Below are 25,947 nucleotides of genomic sequence, written 5' to 3'. Positions count from 1 at the left end.
ATGTTATGTTTTAGAAAACATTAGAAATCATATCCTCTGGCGGCTTCATTATACGATCTTCAACAAGTAGACATTTCACGACGTGGGAGTATTGTATTTGAATGAACCGTACCTTTGTGTATGCTCTTTGGAACTAAAATGACTAAAACTTTTTCTACAGTAATCCATCAAAAAGTCATTCTCTATACACTAATTTAGGTCCGTAAACAAATGTTTTTCAGTTAATAGATTTGATCCAATTAAGATAAATATCATAACAGGAACAGCTAGGGAAATGGCAAAAAGACATCTGCTATTGAAATGGTTAATTTTGCAAAGTAAATAATTCCTGGAGAATTTATAAATTCAAACGCAAATAAAATTTTTAAAAATTGTTGAACATTTTTAAAATTGTATTCAACTTACTATAGGCCTACGGGCAGATTAAAATTTGAAAGGAGAAATGTGAATGTTATATTAGACTCCCGGACATTCTTGTCTATTAGACCAAGGTTTTTTCCTTTTTACACAAGTAGGCCTATGTTTCTTGTAAGTGTCTCAGCAGTCGACATATTCACACTTCATATTCATTGACAAACCAAATAGGTGGTTTCGAGTTGGTAGGGGTAGCTTTCGGCAGCACAAACGACTATTGTGATTAAGTGCTTATCTCATTCAATCATACATTTAATAACTTTTAGTAGGCCTAATGGATTTTGGACACTTTCAATCATTTTTACATCAAAGTAAAATGCTTTACTAATAGGTTATCATTCATAATTGAGGAATATCTACATTATAGTATACTACACATTTCGTGTATGATACGGTACGCGTGTAATATTCGTGCAGAACATAATGTTATAATATGACGCATCAGACTGGAGAATGCCACTCGAAAAATAAACGCGAGTATTCCGTGTGTAGTACAGATTTGAGGGCAGCAAACACATTGTTCATGACTGATCGTCGCCTACGCATTTTTTGTTCCAATTTCAATCAAATGTCGCCCTCTTTGTAATACCGTATTTATTCGATTACAGTACTTTGTAAGAGTCGGGGGTGCGGACAGATTGGCGCTTGGCGTTTCTTCGAGTAGAGGGAGTTTAGTCACATTTTAATCCAAAAAAATCACTAAGGAAATAGGTCAATTTATTAAATTACGTTCGCCTTAAAAACACAAAAAGAACAGTATACCAAAAATGCCTAGAAAGAAAAAGAATACAATTTGCTGATCACTGCAGTTATTCGGGTACCGTGGAACACAATCACGTTTTGTCTTTGCTAATATTCTCGATATTAAATTTAAGTTCCAATTGTATGATGGGCCGCTTGTGCATTTCTTCATTGTATTTCGAAAAGTATGCGTTCCATAGTAATCACCACATTCATCAACATCGTCTGCGATGCTGAGGCTGTAGTCTGCTTGGTGGTTGTGGTGGTTCAGCAGGGAGACGTCACAAGACTCAGTAGAGCTTGGGGATGCCGATGGCGACTCTAGGGCCTCATCGAAATTGTATTCAATAGAACAGTCAATATATCTGCCATGCAAATGGTCTATAGCTCGAATATCGTATGGCTCATCAGCATACGTTGGCCTTAGGTGGGTTCTGCTCCTAATTGACGGTGGCGGTCCAGACGTCGTAGGCGCATCGTCAATATCCCAATTATCGATATTTGGTCCGACACGGCTTACGGTTTGAAAGTCCATAGTAAAGAGTTTAATCCAAAAAATACATAACTATCACAAGAATAAATTGAATTCCATTAAAAACAAAATATGATCCGGCGAGAACGTCTCCAAACTTGACTTCTCGTCATTTACAATCCACCAAAGCAATGCTAATTGTAAAACAAAAATGTGGTAAACAGTTAGGCTACGGTAGGCCTACAATACGGTTTTGCAGACGTTAAGTGTGCGTAAATTCCGTGTGCGACATTTTCTAAAAGTCTGAAATAATTTAATATGATGCGCGTGCGTAAACATTCGGATCGTTTGAATATGCAAAGAAGTGACGAAAAATCGGTTTGCGCAATGCGCACAAACACATTTTTGGTCAATAGCAACGATTAGGCCTATAATGTAAATATAGGGAGTTTAACTTTCTGTAGTAATAGGCCTAAAACCAAAATTATAGCACCGCTGCGCTATATCATCTTTGTTACAACCATAGTTGGCTTTGATCGCATATTGACGCGACCAAATTGCGCCCTCAGGTGAGATATCTGCTGACGATACCAGTTTGACAATACCATTTTGAAGACACCTAAACTTATGCAAACTTATTAGAGAATATAAACAAACAAAAAACAACATGAAATAATCGATTGACCTCAAAACTACAAAAGTATGAGGACTATTACTAAACTTTGTTACCGATCGCATTGTCGGCACCTCATTACCCGGTAACATTTACAAAAGTTACCCTTTTGTTAAATGAGCCGGAGTTTGAAGGTTTTCTAGAACAGTGATTGATTGTGTACGGAACAAGGGTAACAATTCCGTAATCACACGCTTCAATGGGTTTCTTGGCGTTGAAATAAAGTGGTTGTGTCATTTTATACCCCCACCCTCGAGTTTCGTATTTCTCTCCATAAATGGCAACAATATCATCACACACTATAAAAACCGTAACATTTCGTACAATGTGCGCGCGTTATTCAATGTGCGCGCGTGATGATTAAGCTCTGTCTACACTATCATATTTTATGTGACAAAAAATGTGATGTACCCATGACCATGATGATGTCATATACCTACCATGTTTGGGCATATAACTACCATATTTAGGCACATCACACCTTTTTTGTCAAACTAGTTTGATAGTGTAGACAGAGCTTTATGAAATACCATGCAGCAAAGGTGCATTCGAGAATATTAGCTCTTAAATTTAGCTCTTGAATTTCACTCGAAAAAAAACACGCGAGTCCTCGCATATGATATTTCTAAACAGTACGTTTATTCATCAGTCTTCTATAACTGGAGTGAAAGTTTTTAAAACAAAGAAATCCCCTTGTTATAATTAAATATGCTGATCTTCTGACACCAAGTGTCGCGAGCGATAAATTATCACATATAATATTATATACGTCTTTTTTATTACCAGTATTTTATACGACTACATGACCCATGACCTCAAATACATTCAGTTTATTAGTATAGCATGCTAGATGCGGATTATTTTGGCGCTTATATCCTCCTTTAGAAATGTTATCTTTTTGCAAAGTGGAGAAGAGATAGTACCTAAACTTGAATTGATATATGTGAATGCATTATGAACTTCTTCTGTGTATATATAGCTAAATTGATGTGGCGCATGCGAGTCTTTCAAACCCGCAAATTTTCTTTAAAAAAAGGCAAAACATTAAGGAATATCTTAGAAGTAATCTTTGGCGTAATGATTACGCTATGACTGATTAATTGACGACAATAATCATGCGGCGACTGTAGGCCTATGGTAAAAAATTTGGTATTCGAAAATCAATTTTCGTTTTAGGATTATCAACGATTTCGAAGCGCGGTACGTACATTGTTCGCAACACTCTTTACACAAACGTTACCTTGGAAACGGGTCTCATTATTCAGAAATCTTTAGAAACTTTAATTGTTTTGATTTTCCCGTTGGCATCTTGATATTTGCTGAGTAAACGAAGTAAAATTGTGAATAGAATGAAACGTGTTTCCATAAGAAAGAAGATCGAGAATGAGAGAACTTCCATTCAAATTTTGAATTCCATCATCGACGCAATTAAGTCGCACGATCTGCATGGCCGCTAAAATCGACATTGGCAAGGGACCGTCTTTAACAAATGTATAAGTGTGTTGATTAAAAAATCTAAGATGCTTACCTTAGTAATGTATTTTCGAATACAATTTATGAGCCAAAATAACAAGGCTTACCGATGACATTACGTAACATTACGTTGAACGTACAACAAATCTATTGCATAACAAAGATTTTTAGTTAAAGATATATAAACGAATGTGTTTATATAAACGCAGATCTATATACATTCCTCTTTAGTTTAGCAAACGTTTGAATACAGGTGTATGTGTTAATTTGAATATTAACTCACACCTGTCTTTATTTTTTATCTGTGTTAAAAAACAACTCACGGACTGATACATATTTAATTAAACACATGCTACAATTTATGCTATAATAATAATTATTATTTCCCCCACCAGAACGACCTGTTGATTTAGTTCAGAAGAAAAGTGAAACTCCCCTTTCACGAAGTGGAACAGCCCAGATTTGCTCCGGTTCTAAACTTTGAGATTTAGTTAAGCACTTGTATTGTGTTTAAGCTCAGGCCAGTGCCTCTTGTCTTGCCTCTTTTGTAAATCACGAAGTCAAACATCGTAAAGGTGAACAGAAATGGGTTCCCTCGGGCAGGTATTGCTGCTAGGCCTGGCAACAACAGTACTTGGCCTACGTAGGGGCGATTTCTACCCATACGGAGCATCAGAGGGGCATAAAGCTATCCGATCGGGTGACGATCAACAAGCAAATCTGAACACCAGGGTTCCAGTTATTTTAAACAATGCACAACTAACCGCAATATTCGTAAGTACTGTATTGTTTTGCTGTAGGCCTACACTATTTCTAATCTAGGTAGTTATGGGAATCGTATTGTTAAAACACCTAATACCGATTATTTATAGTTATTTTTTCGCCAACTATATATTCGCCCTATATACAACTCCATACCCTATATAGACCTATACTACATCTGTTTATTGTACAATGGCTAGGCCTATCCAATTATGTAACATAGTACCATATTTACAATTTAATTACCTACTAATTATATCAACAGGATACATTTTTTGGCTAAACTGTTATTCATTATCTTAATTATTAATTATTTTTAATCACCTCGATTTATGCACACACGATGACTACATAGATAGCAGGGAGGTATAAATATAGCTCCCTGGATAGATCAAAGCTAGGGAAATAAAAACAGTAAAGTGGTCTTTATATAGAGTGAAAGGGTTTGTGTACACATGAATGCTTACCAGGGTTGTGTAATACAGATCTATAAATAAATATATTTTACGGTAGCCCCGTGGGTTTGATAAGTCCCGATTCTTCGCATGACTCAACCGATTTCATATACGTTTAATCAAACAAAAATTTCACGGCATTGGAATGCGAACGAGATTTTATCCCTCTCAGAAGACTTACAGACTCCATAAACACCTCAATCAAACATAACTCGGCTGCTCCGTCATTCCATTAAAAAGAAATCGGTCTAATACCTGTTATTGTTAAGTAATTATCAGAAACGATTTCAGAAGAACAATTCGGACTAGGCTGGGTTCTTGAATTGTTCGTTACCCAAGCGGACATCCAGGGCGCTGGCTGTTTACATGTGGCTATTGACGCGGATATTGTCGCGATTTTTGCCTATTTATGTCCCATCAATTATTTTTTTTCCTCTGGAGGCTGTGAAAATGCATAAAAGATGTTGCGGTGAACCGAAAACACCATTGAAATGCCAATGACAGACGGGCTGTGTTACACCATAGAGGAATTATAGTTGTACAAATAACTTTTACTTGTACTGTGCTAAGTACGGATGTTTTCCACATATATCTTTTAATACTCGATACTCACTTCCAGATTATTCATAAGAAACAACTTCCGACAAACAAAATTTATTGTTAGATAACAAGGACCAATTTGGAGAAAACATAACTTTGCACAGCCATTACTCCGGCCTAAATCCATATCTGATTCAAATGTCAGAGTCGTTAAATAGGCCTATGTGTTGTTTATCATCAGAAATAATAACCCATATCTAATAATAGCAATACTTTACTGCTGATATATTATCAGTAATGGTCTATTAGGACAAAGAAGATAAAACTCCAACACTCCTTTATTATCAAAAGGGTAAATGTAGGTCAAATATTTCTACTATTATGTTCATGTTTTACTATGTATCTAGGCCTATACATAGTTATAAAATGCGATAGCCTTTCTTCAATCATGTTTGGTTTATATTGTTTTGTTTCTCTCTTTATATTCCAATTTTGTAATAACATTTCTTTCTTCTTTTCCAATTTTTTTAAGACGCATTTTATTCCTTTATCGTTTTTTTTTTGTTCTTGTATCTTGTTCTTATTTATTCTTCTTGATCTTCTCGTGGCTATCTTGTTTCATTATCATCTTCTTTGGTTATGGTTCCTTTTCTTTCTTCGATTTTTTTGCTTTATTGTTCTTTCACTTCCTCTTTTTTTTATTTATCTTTCTTTTTTTAACTTTTTTTCTATTCGGTTATCCATTTCGTTATCATCTTTGTCTGGTTTTCGTTCTTTTTCTTTCATCTCCGTCTGGTTATCGTTCTTTTTCTTTCATCTCCGTCTGGTTATCGTTCTTTTTCTTTCATCTCCGTCTGGTTATCGTTCTTTTTCTCTCATCTTCGTCTGGTTTTCGCTCTTTTTCTCTCATCTCCGTCTGGTTTTCGTTCTTTTTCTTTCATATTCGTCTGTGTTTTTGTTCTTTTTCTCTCATCTCCGTCTGGTTTTCGTTCTTTTTCTTTCATATTCGTCTGTTTTTTTGTTCTTTTTCTCTCATCTTCGTCTGGTTTTCGTTCTTTTTTTCTCATCTTCGTCTGGTTATCGTTCTTTTTCTCTCATCTTTGTCTGGTTTTCGCTCTTTTTCTCTAATCTTCGTCTGGTTTTCGCTCTTTTTCTTTCATATTCGTCTGTTTTTTTGTTCTTTTTCTTTCATCTTCGTCTGGTTGTCGTTCTTTTTCTTTTATCTTCATCTGGTTATCGTTCTTTTCCTTTCATCTTGTTTTCTTCCATGCTTGTTATCAGGATGTCTATGTTTATCAACCTCTCTTCCCGTACCTTTTATAATAGCTACCACATTCCACCGCAGACGTTAATAGCATGACATCATACCGGTGTAGATGGTATCAATTGCTTAGTGGATTGAGTATTTTTGGCAAACTTGGCTTGTCATACTTTGTTTTTTTTTAAACGGAAAAACATACCATGTACTATTTTATCATGTGTAGCGTACCTATACAAAATACAACTTTTTTTATTCGCATTATTTAAGATCAAGGACTCGAATGACGTAGGTACCAATTAGGATGTATGTAGTGGTTGTACTAAACTTAGTCATGTACCAGACATAACAGGAAATATAAAATAAACATGTATAAAATTATATTTAAACATTATTTTTAAATCGATAATTAAGATTGTTTGCAAACCAGTCTTATTTCAATATTGGCTTCGATAAAATAAATTGTATTGTATAATCGCCTCCATTAGGAGTGTCCAAAAGTTCCAAAGTTAATCCCACAGTTCTTCAGCAAAAGACAATATATACTTCCTCAAGAAATTTGATATTTCTTTAAAATTCTTTTCTAATCAAGTGTTACTTGATTAGCAATTTGAACTTTGAACTTTACTGTTGGTACCGTTGTTTAGGAATGTTACGTCCAAAACTATTTCCAAATAATTGTATAGCCTATATTCAATACAATTCTTCAATATTCCAAAAATGTAATCTTATAAAGTGTTTTATCATGTTTTATTTTTAAAATGTCAACTTTTGTTTTATCAGAATATTTTATTCCAAAAATGTCAACTTAGGTTTTATCAGAATGTTAAAAATGTTTTATGCTAACATTATTTTGTTGAAGCAGATCCTTGACAAATATTGACCCACCTCCAACCTGTGTTCCCAGTAGTGCAATACACATTATGATATGTTTATATAGTTTAACAACCATTTAAATAATCCGCCTCTCGTTACAATGTAATACACTTTATGTATTTGTCTGCACCTCAGCAGAAATTCTCAAACTATATGTTAACAATGCTACCAATACAAGAAAAACAGGGGTTTTTTTAGGAGTCGGTGTATACATATTATTCGTGTATGCACATTTTTTCTTGTTCAATAACTTTCTTTTTTTAATAAACTGGTTTTTAAATTACTGGTAATAAAATCATACGTTTTGGTTACTACAGTATGTGAATGATAACGTCTTCCAATCATGATTGCGTATATGTGCGTTGTGCGTACTTTGTGCGTTTGTTATGTTTTTTGGTTATAACAAGTGACTCACTTTTAACGAGTCCTTTTTTATATACACAGGTACATACTGATGGCCTTTAGCGTATATAATGTATGTGCGTACGTACAATGTACGTACTTTGTGCTTTGGCTATGACAAGTGACTCCTTTTTTATTATACACAGGTACATACTGACGGGTTTTTAAAGTTCGAACCAACCCCACTCGGTGAGAAGGCGTACGATTTTAGTCGGCCTACATATCTTTCAAATTATCCAACAAGACTGATTGCACCGTTTCTAGCTGACTTCGATACCAGGTAAAGATTTGGAAAATGTTTCTTAATGACCGAGTAATAATTAATAATCACCACGATGGCGATAGTTGTTTCGTACTTACTTAGCCTACACCCTGGGACAAGGGTGATGGTGGTGATTCTATTATCGATTGCGCTAATATCAGTGGCGTTGTAACGACTATGAGCACTCACTGGCTAAACCTATAGGGCTTCGGAGCTTATGGGGGCCCCTGAGCAGTGCTCAGAGGGAAATACAGGCATTAAAATATGTCGAAAAAAGCTAAAAACGCCGAGACCTCCAGCGTTGGAGGGCTTCTAAACCAGGGCCTCTGCGTTACGCCACTGAATAATGTGCTTTCCATTTAGTATATTATATTTCATTTCCCGGTAGGCCTTCAGCAACTAGCATTATTACGTCATTGTAGAACTAGAAAAATATAGCCTTAATCAAAGAAAGATGCCAATGAACTACACGAGATTATGTATGTATTGCCCTTGCAAGATTCCAATATTTGCATTATAGCCTTATCGGTATAATCCTAATGTCAATTAGGGTAGATAAGCCGATTAACGTGCTTTAAAAGTACATCTCACTCCTCCACATGGACCTATTAATATTACATTATATTCTCAGTATCAGCAGACAGTTCCTATGATTTTGCATGAAATAGTTTCTATTTTGTACGAACGAGAAATGATACTTGATCATATTCATTCATTCATCAGTGGAAAATTACTTTTCATTTCATTTTCTTAAAATATACATATAAATTATGTTTGCTCTGGGATATACAAAAACAGATACATGGTAAACTAACAAAAACAATTGCAAAGTGTCACATCACTCTCGTACGGTATACTGACAAGCATTCAGGCCCGAATGGCAGCTGGATAAAAAGCTGTTACGAAAACTATCTGTACGAGAGATGATGGAACGGTAACGTATACAGCTACGTAACACCTCAAACACATTATGCACGATATATTATCTATTATATTGAATTTTACAATATTTACTGTACTGGATGGAAGGTATTTTTTTCGATGGGAATTGACCTTTCATTGTCCATGAGAATGATGATGCCATGGAATATTTTATTTCATTGCCATTCAAGTTAATTCTGGTCAAATATTGACTTCCTTTCTTATCGTTTTATCGCAACAAACACTGACATTATAGTGTTTGCTTATGGTTGTAGTGTAGCCCTTAAATTGCAGCCGATTCGTGTACGATATCATGGCTAACGACATTACTGTATCGTGTCTACTGACAGCAACAGGTCATACCACCAGCAACATAACTCCATGATTAACCTAAGCATCTAAATAATCTCTTACATACAGTATCACATGTGATTAAGATTTCTGTCAGAAGAGAAGATACTCCCGGTTTGATTTGTCGCTATAGACAAGATACCGCTCGTTTATCGCGGCTTCAAAGTGAGCTTAATGAAATTCAAATTAATAATTGAATTCATAGGTCACTATGGTTATACTCCTTTGTACGCACGCGTAAAAAGTAATTGTTACGCAGTCCTATTGTGCAATAATTAATTAGCACCGGAATATAAACTTAATTAGCATTATTCTAGTCTCTTTGTAAACTTCTATTATTAGCAATCGGAAGCAAATTGTAATTCCAATTCATTCAACTTAATTTATAATCAATTTTGCAAGGTTAAACATATTAAGTTTGTAAGTACATACAAACTAAATGTCCCAAAGAATGATACAAACATGCTCATTCAAAGACAGGCGACTCTGTTTGAACCTTTAACGACACACAATTAGGAGATTATGTGGTTTTGTAAGCTCCCTATTTGTATTTGTTTAGCTTTTGAAACGCCATTTATTCGATATCAGGATAAACTCTTATGTAGGCTTTTATCATTGTTTGACGTTCTTTTGCCGGCCATTCATAAACTTCGGAGGCTACAAACATAATTGACCGGAGTTGTAAACAAGAAACGTATTACCATAGAGATATTATAGTTCACTATAATATATCTATGGTATTACAACCAATACAATCAAACAACCGCCTTGTTATATTAGTTCTTAAGTGCTATTGCATGTACAGTAAGCCTAAACTTTAAGCTCGGTTCACACTTAAAGTACGTAAGCGCGCCATATGTAATTTGACCAATCACGACGCGATGGATCATCCAAACTGTCACATTGATATCTATGGCGGGCCAAACTGTCATATAATCATTAACAAGATATCTTAGTTTTCAATAGAGATATCTCTATTAAATAGAGATGTTAGTTTTAAATAGAGATATCTTAGTTTTCAATAGAAATATGTTCGTTTTAAATAGAGATATCTTAGTTTTAAATAGAGATATCTTAGTTTTAAATAGATATATTAGTTTTAAATAGAGATATCTTAGTTTTAAATAGAGATATCTTAGTTTTAAATAGAGATAGGCTTTGTTTAAATGAGTTTGGCCCGCCATAGATATCGTTGGACCTACGGTGTTAAGTTGCATCCAAATGGGAACCAAACTTTACCAAAATATTCCCTCGATGAAGTATCAGTACACAGTAACAAATACTAACATCATTATTATAATCAGGAGTACTATGTGTTAGGGTCGTCGCATGTAGACCTACTTGAGTTTATCTTAAGCAAATGGTTTCGATGAAGCCAGGTTTATTAATAAAACTATAGATCAACTACTTTAATCTAAGATGACCGGTTGGATTTGAGTTTGAAACAGTAGAAAACATTTTGGCGAGAAATAAATCGCTGTTTATGTTATTCCTGGTAGGACTTTAAAGTATTATTCCGTGTAAACGGAATGATAGCCTGCCCGGAACTTTCCCCGACACTCAAATCCAAACTATTGGCTACTTGTTTGTCAGAATTGTAGGTATCTAAAGAAACTTTATTTATTTCCAAAATCTCCCTGAAAACTGAAACAATGAACTTGGTATTTAGTAAAATAGGACTATCCGAGCGAAAATGATATAAATATTTTCTCTTCGCTTGAACTTGCTATGAACTCGAATCAGTTGCTTATTGAACTGTGATATCTGTCTGCTGTAACTAATTTGTAACAGTTCCAAGTTGTTTTGTTGTCCTCAATACCAATCACAATAGTTATAAATCAGTTAAAAACGGCTTTAAATGAAAATTGTAAAATCAGATTCATGTGGTGACTGCGGTAATTATGTCTCAGTCGCTCGAGCAGAAAATGTTCCAAAGACACAATAGATTGAATTAGCCGGGGTCATAATAATATCCGGGGACATGTTTATTTTTTGACTGCAATCGTCTGTAAAAGAAATGAAATGTCTGAAATGATCAAAGAGATCCATCAGCAATTAATGCTTAATTGATGATACTTATAGTTCTGAATGATTTTCGCCCCAGTGCAGCATAGCTACATGAAACTCCAGTGGCGGATTTAGGATTTTGAAACATATAGGGACGTGGACCTGCCTATGACTAAGCTAGGCCTATTCACACGTTCATTTTATTTTATATAGCACAATTCCGAAAATGCAGTACGAAACTATTATGTTTCCTACACAGACTTCAGATCAACTATTACCTATTGTTAATCACAATTTTTCCAATGAAAATGTTCACTGCTCAATTAAAAATTGTTGTTATAACATCGTCCCGAAATATAGTGTAAAGGCCCATTTACACTAGGACGATAACGATAGACGATACAAATATGCATTTTTAATAGATAGGCCTAAAGCACAAGAAATCTAGCAAGTTTTCATCCTATGAACTATAGAGTAACCATTAATGCTGCCTTGATGAAAATGATATTTTCACACGTCCAATGAAATGACGTTATGATTAATAAGAGCAATAATATCGTGACAAAAATAAAAAGATTTTATTGTTTTTTATTGATTATGACATCATTTGATTGGATTTTTCAAAAATTAATTTTTATCAAAGACAGCATAAATGATTATCCTAGAGTTCTAGAACGAAAACCTTTCTAATTTATTTTGTTTTATTCAAGAAGAAAAAATGTTATTTATCGTCCTAGTGTAAATGGGCCTTAATCCAAAAGAAAGTGAAATGTATTGTATGTCTATTTAGGTCATGTAGTGACACCCATCTGAACTAGGTTAAAACGTGATTAAACGTAAAATAGGGTGTGTTATCTAATATCAAAATAGGAAGGACAATCCTTCGGTCAAAACGGTTTTTAATCGTGTTTTAGACTCTTTGTCAAAATGCACCTACCATTTGTATGTTCCCAGTATGTACGATGTCACTTACAATGTATACACTGTGCTTGAACATTTGATTGAACTATCTCAGGCCTATTTAGTAATTTATTGCATAGTGTATACAATTTTGAATACTTTGAAGCGAATATCTATAATTTTTTATTTGAAAACGGAATTTAAAAATGATCAAAACATACATGCTCTGTTTAAATCAAGACTCATTTAAGTTAAAAATATTTAAGTTCCATATCGCGTGAGTAATACAAAAAGTCATCAAATATAGTTAAGGAACTTATTTACGACTCGTTAAATAGTCTAGTTTGCGATATATATACCATTACCACAAGTCGGAAATAATAAAAGTTATTAGAACATTATAATATTGAAAAACAATTTAGCGACTTACAAATAAGTTCTTTTTATTTACGACTCTCGGTACTTTTAAATCTGATTTTTAATACCCCATGGGGGAAACAAAAGTAACTGTTACAAATTAGTTGCTTGACCAAACTTGTGAGAAATTCCCTTGTGTCTTGTTACTATCTTAACAATGTCGGCGATTTCATACTTGCCCATATATATTCGGTATGGATTGTTGGCATGCATTCAAAAACGTACTTTCCCAACTCTACTTTCCCGATATAGGTATTAACCAAAAACTTGAAAGAAACACAAAAACTGTAAATAATTAATAACTATTTTTCAATCAATCACTCACAAAAGTGGTAAACTAAATCGTATTTATTATCACTGTGCGCTAGTGCTACCAAAATGGGTATAGTAGCGCACAGTGGTAAACTAAATCCTATTTATTATCACTGTGCGCTAGTGCTACCAAAATTGGTATAGTAGCGCACAGTGGTAAACTAAGTCCTATTTAATATCACTGTGCGCTAGTGCTACCACAGTTGGTATAGTAGCGCACAGTGGTTTGAGAAGTGTGAATTTCGGTGTATTTATTGTCATTACTTATAATCCTGCTTTTACAGTAATCAATTGTTGTTTTTCCCAGTTCTGATGCTGGTTTTGTCTGGTATGGTTCGACTAACGACCAATACTACCTTAGAAGAGCCAGTGAAGACATATACCGATACATGAACAAAAATTTTCAGCCAAGATCAGTATTAATTTTTACCTGGGAAAACGTCCTTCAGAAAGGAGATGTAGCGGTAGGTTTATGTTCTTTTTTAACTACGCGTTGGATATAAAATACACATTGTTGATCCGCTATGTGATTTCTATGCTTTTGATAATACGACGTCGTTACTGGTATTGGATAGCGCTGGCAATTGCTGATGATGTTTAGGTGGTGGCTCCTATCCGTTATTGGTGATGGTTAGCGTCATGAGATGGCAGGAATGGTGATAATGGTTCAATGCATAACATTCTTCCAATTATATTTTAGCGTGCCACATTCCAACTGGTATTGGCAACCGATGGCTCGTCAACGTACAGCTTGTTTATGTACGAAGATCCAATCAACGAACCTTCATCGATCACAAATTACCCACAAGCAGGAGCTACGCTTGGAGATAGGCGTTCGTACTTCATTTTACCAGGATCAGCTTCCTCCAGCGCGTTCGATTTGCATCTGTAAGGCACATTTCGTTTTTCAATATATTTTTAAAGCTCTGTCTACACTATCAAACTAGTTTGACAAAAAAAGTGTGATATGCCCAAATACGGTAGTGATATGACATCATCATGTCCATATACGGGCACATCACATTTTTTTTTCACATAATGTTTGAAAGTGTAGACAGAGCTTAACACATTGTATTGATATCAATAAGCAGGCAATGGATTAACTTTTTATTTAAAAAAACAGTCACACCTAATTTATTTAACCGTATTTTCACTCATACACACCACACCACTCCTGGTTTTGTTATTCAACATGTTAATGCAACGTATTCCCTACAGAACATCCAATGTTGGCAGACCTGGATTGTTTGTATACGACCTAAGAGCAGAATTCGGTTCCAGTGAACCAGAGGGTTCCGGATTAGAGCCAACAGACGAAACACCATTTGTTATAACAACTGAAACGCCTGTGGACGAAACTAGTAATCGAGGTAAAAATACAATACCATATCTGGTGTTAATTGGTAGTGTACCAATTAAGGTGTATGGTAGGCCTATATTATATCAAGAAAAACTGAATTACAAAGGACCAGGAAGGCATTATGTATAACGTTCCTTGTTCATTATATTGTATCATATTAAATTTAATTTGTTTACCAATTTAGCTGGTGTTGTTGAAGATGATTGTAGTCAATGTCATGAGAATGGAGGATGTAGACGGTTTACAGATGGAGAATGCTGTGTCTGCGCCGACGGTTACATAGGAAATGGCCTGGCGTGTACACTAAAGAGTAAGTGATCCTAAGATTCTGTTCACATGTGTGGACAACGTACAAAATAAATGGTCATGTCGTGCAATTGCCATTAGACGAAAACAATTAGCTAGAAATAGCATTGGGAATTGGCATACATGCCTAAATGATGTTTACGCTTTGCCTAAATGATGTTTACGCTTTGTCGTTTTCATATTTTAGATACCGATATTCGGGCGAGTGGTCTTATGAATGGCAACATCAATGGCGTACCAATCGTTGATTTAGACCTTCATACTTTTGGGGTCTTAAATGAGGGTAGAGCTTACGTGGCCGTAAGCCCTGTTGACGAAGATCTTGGGCTAACAATGCAGATATTGTCAACGATTGGCGAGTTCATGGGATGGATGTTCTCGCTGCCGGACGATGACAAAGCTGTGAATGGATTGCAACTCACAGGTTTGATTTTCAAAATTTATTATTTATTGATGAATGACTTTATTTGAAATATCAAATGAATTATACAATACAAAATAACAAGTAAAACGAGAACATACACATTTTTTAAACTAAAAAAAAAGGAAAAACAACATTTTTTCTTTTTATAAAAAAACTAATTTCACATGAATGATAAAAACGAAAGGGGAAAAGAATATAAGGCCTACTGTAGTCTTACCTGCGCCATATTTAATAGTTTATAGAAAAGTTAGTAAGTTTTGTAGACCAGGTTCAATCATAAAACACATCATACACAATGTATCAATGTCACATCGGGTGAACCAAGACAAATAAACGCTACCAAGCTAGCTAAGCTAGGCCAGCAGACTCGTTGGCTTGTAGCAGTAGAAGTTTCGACTAGTCCTAGTAGAGGCATAGACATTCATGGGATGTTGATATAGCCACGGCCGACTCGGCCTTTGACTAGCGACAGTGTCACTATTCTAGCTTGATCAGGGCAGGGAGGAGGTAGGGTAGAGCGCGCCTAGTCTAGTTAGGCCTAGCCTAGGCCTAGCCTAGTTAAGCTTAGCCGTGCATGTCTAGCACAACTTGTCAAAAAGTTATTTTATAAATATATACGATAGATCTACTTACTTTACTTTGATGTTGTAGTTGATGAACACCACAAATTCAGCCATTGTAGTCTGTATTTTTAATTAATAAGCTGAAGTCTACACTGACTGAGTGAGTATATTTTCTCTCGATGTCGTCTGTTTTGAATTTTGCACACCTTTTAAAAAATATTACGCATGCGCATTTTTAGTTTTGCAAAATGAAGGGATTTTGGGTAATTAATTATTCTTTTTATCTGTTCTGTCCTACCCCACCCCACCCTAATCTAACAATATTTAAAGCCTACACATAGGCCTATGTACTCATAGGAAATAAATCTATTTTAAAACATACAGTTAAACTACGACATAGGCCTATATTACCTCTGAGAGATGCATAATGACGTCACGTACGGTAATATACTATAACATTTAAAAAGTTATGGGTTTTATAATGTTTTTTTCCACTGGGAAAACATTAGATGTTTGAATTTAGACCCATAGAAGGCAAGTTACGTGAAAGTATTTTCTCAATGATTGCCGGTGTAGGCCTAATTGGCATATGAAGAAACTGTGCAAATATATATATATATATATAATTTTTACAATTTGTAGGCCTAAACGTCTTTCTTATAGAACTGGTTGGTAGTTTATTGATTGATCGCTGATTATTGCTTTGTGTCCCTCAATACTGACTTCCCCCATGGTATTCTACAATATGTTGTTATACACATTCTTCACTTATATTCATTTCCGTTTCATTTTTCTGAATTTTTCATATTCAAATTCACAGTAAAATAAAAGATTTTTTTAAATTCCAATTTGCTCGTATACAAAAATAAAATTATAAATTAATTATCTACATTGTCATTACAAATAAAGTTTAGGAGACAGAAAATATATTCATATGAATGTAAATTCTACATAATCATGGCAATATTGTCTCTACTATTGGCATCTTTCTCAATACAATTCAACGATATAAATGAATAGGCTTATACACAAAATGACCGTACGTAAGATAATCATGTACTTTTATTACATTTCATAATCATTGTCAGAGATATTGTAAATAATTAATTATTGATTAAATTTTTCAGGTGGCAAGCTGTTGCGGGATGCGTACGTGTCCGTTGATGGTGGTTACGAAGTGCGCATTGTACAGGAATTTCTAGGTTTTGATGATGTAGGCCAACTTCAGGTAAACACTAACGTGGAAGGCACATTGCCAGTAATATCGAAATCTGATGGAACTGTTTCCTACGATGAACATAAAATGGTGTATGAAAGGAAGGAGCCAGGTATGATCTCAAATCGGAAACATTCATACATATCGTCTGCTATATTTATTGGCGGTAACCTTGGCTTTGAGCAATATTTACTTTGATTGGTATGCTATTGTTCTCAATTACCTGGTTCGTCAAACTTACAATTATGTCTTACTTAAGCGTGGTTCCCACTAGAACGCAACTCAACGACGTATTGACGCAAAGTGCTGTATTGCGTAACCACAAGTGGGAACCGACGATGCAACAGTGCTGCAAATATCGCAGGTTTGATTTCACGCAGGCGGGGGCAAACACAATTATTGGAAGGGCATTTTCTTCCGTTGCGTAGGTTGCGTTGCGTCGCTAGTGGGAACCAATCTTTAACAACCATACACATCGTCTGGATAATCTTGGCTCAAACTCAAATGTAAATAACCCAATTCAGAATTGTCAACCTATAGAGTTTATTGTCGATTTAATGGATGTTTTGTTAATTTCTCCTACAGGTCGCATTCGTTCGGTTAGCACCCGTGTGGTACGGTTTAACGATTTTAGCATTACGTACAACGTTGATCAAACAATAACATACCAAGAGTGTACGGCAGACGAACGTGACAGACCAAGCGGACAGGACTCGATGAGTTTGAACATCATTCAGCAATATACTTCATTTGATATCGACGAAAATCAGGGAAATATTCTTAGATTTGCTACAGCGTCTAAAATAGCACCAAGTGATCGTAAGTATAGGCCTACCAAATAAAAAAAAAACCCGTCGTACGAAAGTTTGCTTCCTTGTTGGTTGGACGCAACACAAAGGACTTGCACCGCAAGTAATTTGACCAATCACGACGCGATTGATAGTCCAAACTGTCGATTGTAATTGGTCAAATCACTTGCGTTGCGTCCAAGTTGGAAGCAAGCTAAAACGCAATGTGAATGAATAGACCTAACGTAATTTGTTTTACTATTCAGAAACTGTTGTTGATCCATGCGCAAATAATGACTGTAGTAGTTATGGTATTTGCACTCCTCGAGGAAGCAGCTTCTACTGCACGTGTAATGATGGATATGAAGGGGATGGTTACAATTGTAGAGGTACGTAATTTACGAAAGTGACAGTTATTGCGTGTAAACCAAACTTTATGGTCCGGTATTCTTCAAAGAGGACTAAGAAGATATACTCTACAGTCCAGGACTAAAGTTAAGCTCTGTCTACACTATAAAACTTGATGTGACAAAAAAAAGTAAGGTGCCCATATATGCACACGATGATGTCATATCAGTACCATATTTGGGCATGTTACTACCATATTTGGGCATGTTGCTACCATATTTGGGCACATCACATTTTTTGGCACATAAAGTTTGATAGTGTAGAAAGTGCTTTAGACCTTCTTCAAGTTAGTTTACACACACACAATAACTCGATCTCGATCAAATCAGGTAGGCCCTATATGTTGTTAACAACTACTGCGTTGGGTTAATTAAGAATCAAATACATCGGCATTCTTTGATTTCTGCTAATTTGCTTCTTCTAGTGTTCGTTTGTTTTTATTTCGAATCCACCTCATACCATACATCATACATAAATACAGTCAAATGAAAAACATCAGAGAGCAAACGAAGGAAAAACATGAATTCCTAAAAAAAAGAATTAATTTCCATTGGCGTCTTTGTTTAACTTCATTTCAAGCAAACGTTCAATGGAGTTTAACTGGTAATACCAATCTGTTTTTTTACCACCCTACACCATTTAAGTGCAAACTATTTGTCTTTCTACTCTTCTATAGCTATAGCTGTATGTGCAAACGTCGACTGTGGAAGCGATGCATATTGTGCCGTCGTTGCAGATGCTAGAAGATACATCTGCGTTTGTACTAGTCCTGGTTACACGTGGGATGGCTTCAACTGCCGAGGTAACAGAATACTTATAATGAATATACTAGATTCTTCCATACTATAGTATTGGGAAGCCATTAAATCGCATAGTGCATTGTGTATTTATTTTTATAAACCAATGTCATTACACCTTTATAAATAAATCTACTAAAAACACGATGTTATCCATTACGGATTTCTACAATCTGCATATTAAGCTATGAATGGCCAAAATTAAAGTAAATGTCGGTTTGGTTGAATCTGTACTGACGCATAATATCTGAAGAGAAAACGTGTTTAAATTAAATCAAATTTATACGTATGTTATTATGTTATTTTTTTATGGACCAGAGATTCTGACATAAAAGATTGAACTGAATTGAATTATTTTCCAGGTCCCTGCGAGACTGAGATCTGTCCCTCAAACGCGTACTGTCAGGAAGACGTTTCTGGAAACGCACAATGCATCTGTGTAGAGAATTACAGACAAGAAGGAGGATATTGCGTTGGTAAGTCGGATTTAAGATGACGTTGTATCGCTGAAGAGGTTGTTATGAGCTTTGTTATACGCAATGCAAGGACGTAGGCGCTATGCAAGTGAGTTGACCAATTACAAACGACAGTTCGAGTCGTGTTTGGTCAAACTACTTATGGTGCGCTTACGTCATTACGTTGCGTCCAAGTGGAAACCATAGCAAATATCTGCATTGTGCTGCATTTAGTACAAATAAAGGCAAATCACATAAAAATGGCTTTAATAGGCCCTATAAATATTCTATTTTTAATATGTAACTTTTAGTAAACAGCTTGGGCTGGCCTTACCTGTATACTATATTACTTTATTATTATTATGTGCTTTTGGTTATGCTTCACTAATTCCGGTGTATGCTGCTAAAACTTGATTCTCACTTGTATTTAATTTACCAATAGTAGCTTGGTTTTAAATCTGAATGATGACTAACTTTATTTATAAAACTCTGTCTACATTATCAAACTTTATGTGACAAAAAAAATGTGATGTGCCCATATATGGACATATCATATCACTACCATATGTGGGTATATCACTACCATATTTGGGTGCATCAACCCTTTTTTGTCAAACTAGTTTGATAGTGTAGGCAGAGCTTAACACTTTCTTTCTCCACAACATTTTACTTGCTTCAGCTGTGGATGCATGCGATGGTTTTATATGCGTGGATCCTAATGCAAGGTGCCAGTTAGACCAATATAACTTAGCAATCTGTATTTGTATCGATGGATACACGCTTACTGGCGATACGTGTGTAGGTACGGTAACCAATTAGCACAATATATATTTAAAATTTAATCCGTGGAATTACTTATTACAAGTAATAATGTTAATCGTAAATCTGACTAAAAACTACCTCCATCTCCAATTCGTGTGACCGAAATTCAATAACCAAAATTATTAATATAAGGAATAAATAATGTTTCCGATCAAGAGTTGACCCACTATAATTATTTAGATCACTCAGTGTGGTTAGTACGGGGCGCCGTTTGGGACATTACTACCTCCATCCCCAATTCCTGAGACCGAAATTCAATAACTAAAATTATTAATATTATAAGGAATCAATAATTGTTCCGATCATGAGTTGGCCCACTATAAATATTTAACTACTCATTCAGTGTCGTTAGTACGGGGCGCCGTTCGGAACATTACTAATTTTGTCGACATAATACAATTATTACTGTATTTTGGTGAGGGTCTATTGCTGAATGTAATCAACTAGTACTAAGCTTGCTTGCATATTCTTTTGGGATCTTTTTTCTGTATAGCTCTAGCATGTGCACCTTATGTATGCAATGAAAATGCACATTGTGAGACGAGAGATGGTTTGACTGGTTGCTATTGCAACGATGGCTTTGTTGGAGTTAATAATATGTGTGTAGGTAAGTTTGCATAACATTAGAAAATGAAGCATTTTGTTTTTTCTGCTTGCTATTGCAATGATGGGTTTGTTATACTTTTATGTTTTATGTGTAAATGTGTTAATCACTAAAACTTTTATGAAGCAGAGACGTAGAGACAGTACACATTTTCATCAATCACGGTTATATAGGCCTACACTAGAACCCCCCGAGTCTAGATTCTAGACAGAAATAAGTAAAAATAAAAAGTTGGCACATATGGCGTTTCATACTTATAATACATGAGCTCGTATTCAGACAAAAATCAAAACGTAAAAAGTCAATAACTACAGACTTAAGCAAGTCTATAGAACCCCTCTTAAAAACACCTTAGGTACCCAACATTAACAAAATATTCCCTTAATATTAGGTTCTTTGCTTCCTGAGTAAGAGTTGACCGTATGTATATATATTGCTTCAGTGTTCATTTCAAGAGAAAGTGTCCCCTTAATGGATGTGTTCTCTCAAAAAGAGATGCTTCTGTTAACTTATTTTATCAAAGCTACAAAACATACCTCATATTATAGCAATGCTTTTTGTATTTTATGAGATCAAGTAATAATAATATTGTTATATTATATTTAACAGAGATTCCAATTGGAGACCCCTGCGCTTCCCACGCATGTGACCAGTACGCGGGTCAGTGTAGACCCTTTGGTCAGACATACACGTGTGAATGCTTGGATGGCTTCGAAGGAGATGGTTTCGTATGCACAGGTCAGTAAAACTATGGTGCCTACCGGAGACAGCTTAAGCTTGGTTCCCACTAGGACGTAACGCAAGGACGTAAGCGCAATGCAAGCGAGTTGACCATTGGCAAACGACAGTTAATGATCTATCGTGTCGTGATTGGTCAAACTATTTGTGTTGCGCTTACTTAATTACGTTGTGTCCTAGCGGGAACCAAGTTCAGATACGAAACGAAATGTAACCCTTTCACACCAAAACTCCGGAGTGTCTCCGGAGTGTTGCTTTTGGTGTGAAAGGGGTATTAGAAAGACGCCATAATTGTCATCATATATCATAATGTAATAATTGTAATTTACGGACGTCTGTAGATTCGACATGACAAAAATGACCAGTTAGTAAACGTTTTTTAGGTCGATCTATATTATTGTTTTCCTGTTTGAGGTTACTAATACTGATTATATTCACAACTTATTCAAATATACACAAGTCCTGGCAACTCTATTTTTTCGTAAATTCTCAGATATTAATGAGTGTGTCTTGGGCATTCATGACTGCCACAGTCAAGCGAGGTGTGAGAACTACCAAGGCAGCTACAACTGCGTATGCCGTGACGGCTATGAAGGCGATGGCAGATCGTGTATTGGTAACTACCGTAGCTTATATTCACGAATCGATACATTATTAAGCTTAACTTAACACATAATCAACTTCTACTTCAATCTCTTTCAAAGCATCTCCAGTAGGTGATGAAGACGGTTTCCTTATATTCGCACAATCGAATTCGTTGATGAGTCTACCACTAAATGGACAACCAGGGCGCAAAGTATACATGAACTCACGTCAGACGATCATTGGCGTAGGTTATGACTGTCGAAATGAGGTCATCTACTGGACAGACATTGCTTCCCGTACTATCAGTAGTATATACAGAGATGGAACGGGTGCTAAAGTACTTATCAGATCAGGTAAAAGACTACATCTTCTTCTGAAATAACCGTCTTCTTAAGACAATTGACCTTGATGATACTGCCTTTTTATTCTTGCTGAGAGAGATCTCCAGTAACCAGATACTCTTCTCTTTTAAGGACTATTAAGCCCAGAAGGAATTGCTGTTGACTGGGTCAGTCGCAACATGTACTGGACAGACTCTGGTTACCATCGTATTGAAGTATCACAGCTGGACGGCTCACATCGACGAATATTATTTGAAGACAATATGAAGCAGCCACGTTCTGTTGTTGTAGATCCTGTTGGCGGGTAATCTTCCTCTTCTTTTTCATATTTGTTCATAAAAGAAATGTATATTTAATTAAACTTTATTGTTAAGAAAAGGAAAGAAAAACACAACTTATTTGAGTTCATTAGAAAGATTTAAATGTACATAAAACGTAAATGTTTTGATTTGAACGTTGAATACTTGTTCGTTTCATAGAAACCTTTATTGGACAGACTGGACAAGAAGCAACCCCAAAATCGAGATGTCAGCTCTTGACGGAAGTAACCGAAGGGTGATGGTGAGCCAGAACATCAAGCTACCGAATGGGCTTACAATCGACTACAGAAGCCAACAGATTTGCTGGGCCGACGCAGGTAGAGTCTTGTTATGTTACTACGATAACTACAGATTAGAATTTGATTTGGAAATTTAATTTTACCATGACCACAGGAATAGCCACAAGTACCTCAGAGGAAGATAGTTGTCTCTAAATTATGATGAGGCAGTATGTATTTAATTTCTTTCATTTCGTTCTTTTCAGGTACAAGGAAAGTTGAGTGTATGAACTTGGACGGAGATATAAGTTCTCGATTTACAGTCACGTCCAAGGCAAATTATCCATTCAGTATTACCGTGAACTCAAATATATTCTACTGGACAGATTGGCAGTCGTAAGTATTGCTAATGTTGAGTAAAACAGTGTAGCACTGTAGGCGTATTTTATGTGTTTATATATCTGTTTCTGAAAAAAAACTATAGAATGAGGAAGTGTTTTATTTTATCATTACTTTGATTGATTCATTTTAGTGGAAAAATTGAGAATGTTGGCAAGAACGACGACAGCCTAGGAACCCCACTGCAGTCACCACCTGGCGGCTCTGGTCGTTTGTACGGAATTGTTGTAGCAGACACCTGTCCAGCAGGTAGGCATATATTAGTGTTGATACTTTTACAATTTTCACGCCAAACTGTTCAACAGGTGAACCCATCCTTTGGGACACCCCTATTCAGGGCAAGGGGACACTTTCCCGTGAAACGTACGAGGAGCAAATGTTTACCGCTACGACCGCGCTCTCTGTTCAGGAGACACTCCCTATTAAAGTGGCAGTTGGTCCCGAAGGGTTCTACAATTTGTTTATGACGACGGGTAATTCATTTTTTATTAAAAATTTTAACATCGGCTCTGAACATCTGATTTTAAATGATAAACTGTATAATACTTAAAAATGTTTTTTAGGTTCAAACGCTTGTGCGTACAACAATGGCGATTGCAGCGCCCTCTGCTTACCAAAACCAGGAAACGAGAAGACATGCGCATGCGGTTCCTATTCAGACGGTAACGCTATCCCCTGCGAAGAAGCACCATAGAACACTACAGGTAAGGGCATCACTACACTATTACATGGAATGTGTTTAGTATTTAATAGTGTCCCTTTCACAGTTGTTCACACATACTCGTTTTATCTTGCCATATAGAGAACATGATCTCACCGATGAATACAACCCCGTATTAAAACACGTCACAAATATGAACCTCGGCCCCCGCATGGGTCTGGTTATTTGTTTAAGAACATAGCACTCGTATATATTCGGGGTTATACCCTAGAGTTAATAAAATAAAACTTGTTTATGTTGATATTTGCTTTACTGCATTATTTTTTCGTTTCTTAAATACATATTTGTAATTCTTTTATCGTGTGTTTTTTTTTCAGGGTTAGCCAAGTTAAATGCATTGTGTTGCTATTTGAACTTGGCCTGAAAACATTGTTTGTACTACTTCGTAGAAAATATTGTCAACTATTTCCAATATAGTATAGATCGTATTCTTATACATATTTGGCATCCTATCTTATTAGAATAAGTGTACATATGCATGCCAAAAGTAGATAGTTATATGAAACTTTTTTAATTTGAGATGTTTTAGTCCCGAGAAGTGCTCGACAAGACTAGAAAAAAATGCATCACCTTGAGAAAACAAAATCATTTATTTTTACGTAAGTAATGAAAATGTTTGAATATTCATGAGGTACACAAATTAAACATATTTTTTAGACTAAAACAGAAATGTTGAAAGTAATTGCTGATTTTTGTTTTCTAAATTTTAGAGCATTTTTCGGGATTGACTACATATTTTAATGAGTGATATTAAAAATGTAAAAATTAGAATAAATGCATGTAACCATTTTAGAATATTAGATATTCATAGCAAATAATTTACATATAATTTGCATATTATACTTATACAGGTGTTCAGGGAGTGATAGATATTTTATAATTTTAAAGGGTAATTTTTCTAAAACTATTTTTGATATATCAAATTGCGTCATTTCTATCTTTTCTATGTTAGTTGATGTGTGTATCGGTGTATAGATTTTGGTTTTTAGTAAAATAAATAAAATATTTAGATGAAAAATTATGATGGTAATGTACTGATTCTTTCAAAAACACTGACGCCAGAGTAGGACAAACATTTGACCAATTATTTGACCTTATCTCCCTGGCGCAATGCTACTTCGAAGTATTTAGTAAACCGAAACACGATAAGTACACTAGAAAATAGTCTGAGTTTTGAACCTTTAGAACCCACAGAATCACATGACTACACAGACTGATTTGAATGGCTTACTGGATCCTGTTATTTTGTCGACCTGCAGAATCACATGATTACAAAGACTTGATTCCATTCGCTGAGTTTGCAAATCTCGGCAAGCTAGTTTTTCACAAAATGCATTGCCTTCTGCAAACTTGTTTTCTGCAGTTTGCAGAAGTTTTATTAACTTATATAGCAACTTTGTTTGGAAAATTTTTGTTTCTGTTTGCTCGAGTTTTCAAACTAAAGCTTGCTTGTGTGGTCTTCTGCAACTTATCAACTTCTACACTACCGAACTTTGGAAAATTGTTTGTTGCCAAACTTGAGTTTCATACACAATTGTGCTAGTGTAGACTATGCCTATACTCGTACTTCAGTACAATCTAAATAATAATTTTAATTTTTATGTTTTTCCTGTTTGTGAAGAATCTTAATTTCTATTTTTTAATCA

General features: G+C 35.4%; 2 protein-coding genes across 7 annotated transcripts in view; one reads left to right on the top strand and one right to left on the bottom strand.

Moving 5' to 3' along the window:
• Positions 1-25,947, bottom strand: part of LOC144851613 (rab3 GTPase-activating protein non-catalytic subunit-like) — a 194,146-nt gene that overhangs the window by 88,462 nt on the left and 79,737 nt on the right. The window lies entirely within an intron of this gene.
• Positions 4,260-25,923, top strand: LOC144851615 (nidogen-1-like). 6 transcript variants are annotated; one of them, XM_078709161.1, is made up of 23 exons: positions 4,260-4,547; positions 8,213-8,346; positions 13,544-13,700; positions 13,937-14,124; positions 14,455-14,606; positions 14,781-14,906; positions 15,090-15,326; positions 17,017-17,217; positions 17,691-17,924; positions 18,160-18,282; positions 18,978-19,103; positions 19,461-19,574; positions 20,233-20,355; positions 20,869-20,982; positions 21,589-21,717; positions 22,211-22,333; positions 22,422-22,655; positions 22,776-22,947; positions 23,123-23,280; positions 23,448-23,577; positions 23,714-23,829; positions 24,144-24,317; positions 24,625-25,923. In XM_078709161.1, the coding sequence occupies exons 1-22, from the start codon at positions 4,359-4,361 to the stop codon at positions 24,272-24,274; spliced, it is 3,411 nt and encodes a 1,136-aa protein (XP_078565287.1). In that variant the 5' UTR covers positions 4,260-4,358; the 3' UTR covers positions 24,275-24,317; positions 24,625-25,923. The 6 variants fall into 6 exon arrangements, with proteins under 6 accessions (XP_078565287.1, XP_078565289.1, XP_078565288.1 ...); XM_078709163.1 differs by having other exon boundaries at positions 14,796-14,906; positions 24,144-24,284; positions 24,619-25,921; XM_078709162.1 differs by having other exon boundaries at positions 18,984-19,103; positions 24,144-24,284; positions 24,619-25,921.

This window comes from Antedon bifida, chromosome 9 (genome assembly GCF_963402885.1).
Source record: "Antedon bifida chromosome 9, ecAntBifi1.1, whole genome shotgun sequence".
Classification (NCBI taxonomy): Eukaryota; Metazoa; Echinodermata; class Crinoidea; order Comatulida; family Antedonidae; genus Antedon; species Antedon bifida.
This window is presented reverse-complemented; position numbering and strand designations above follow the sequence as displayed.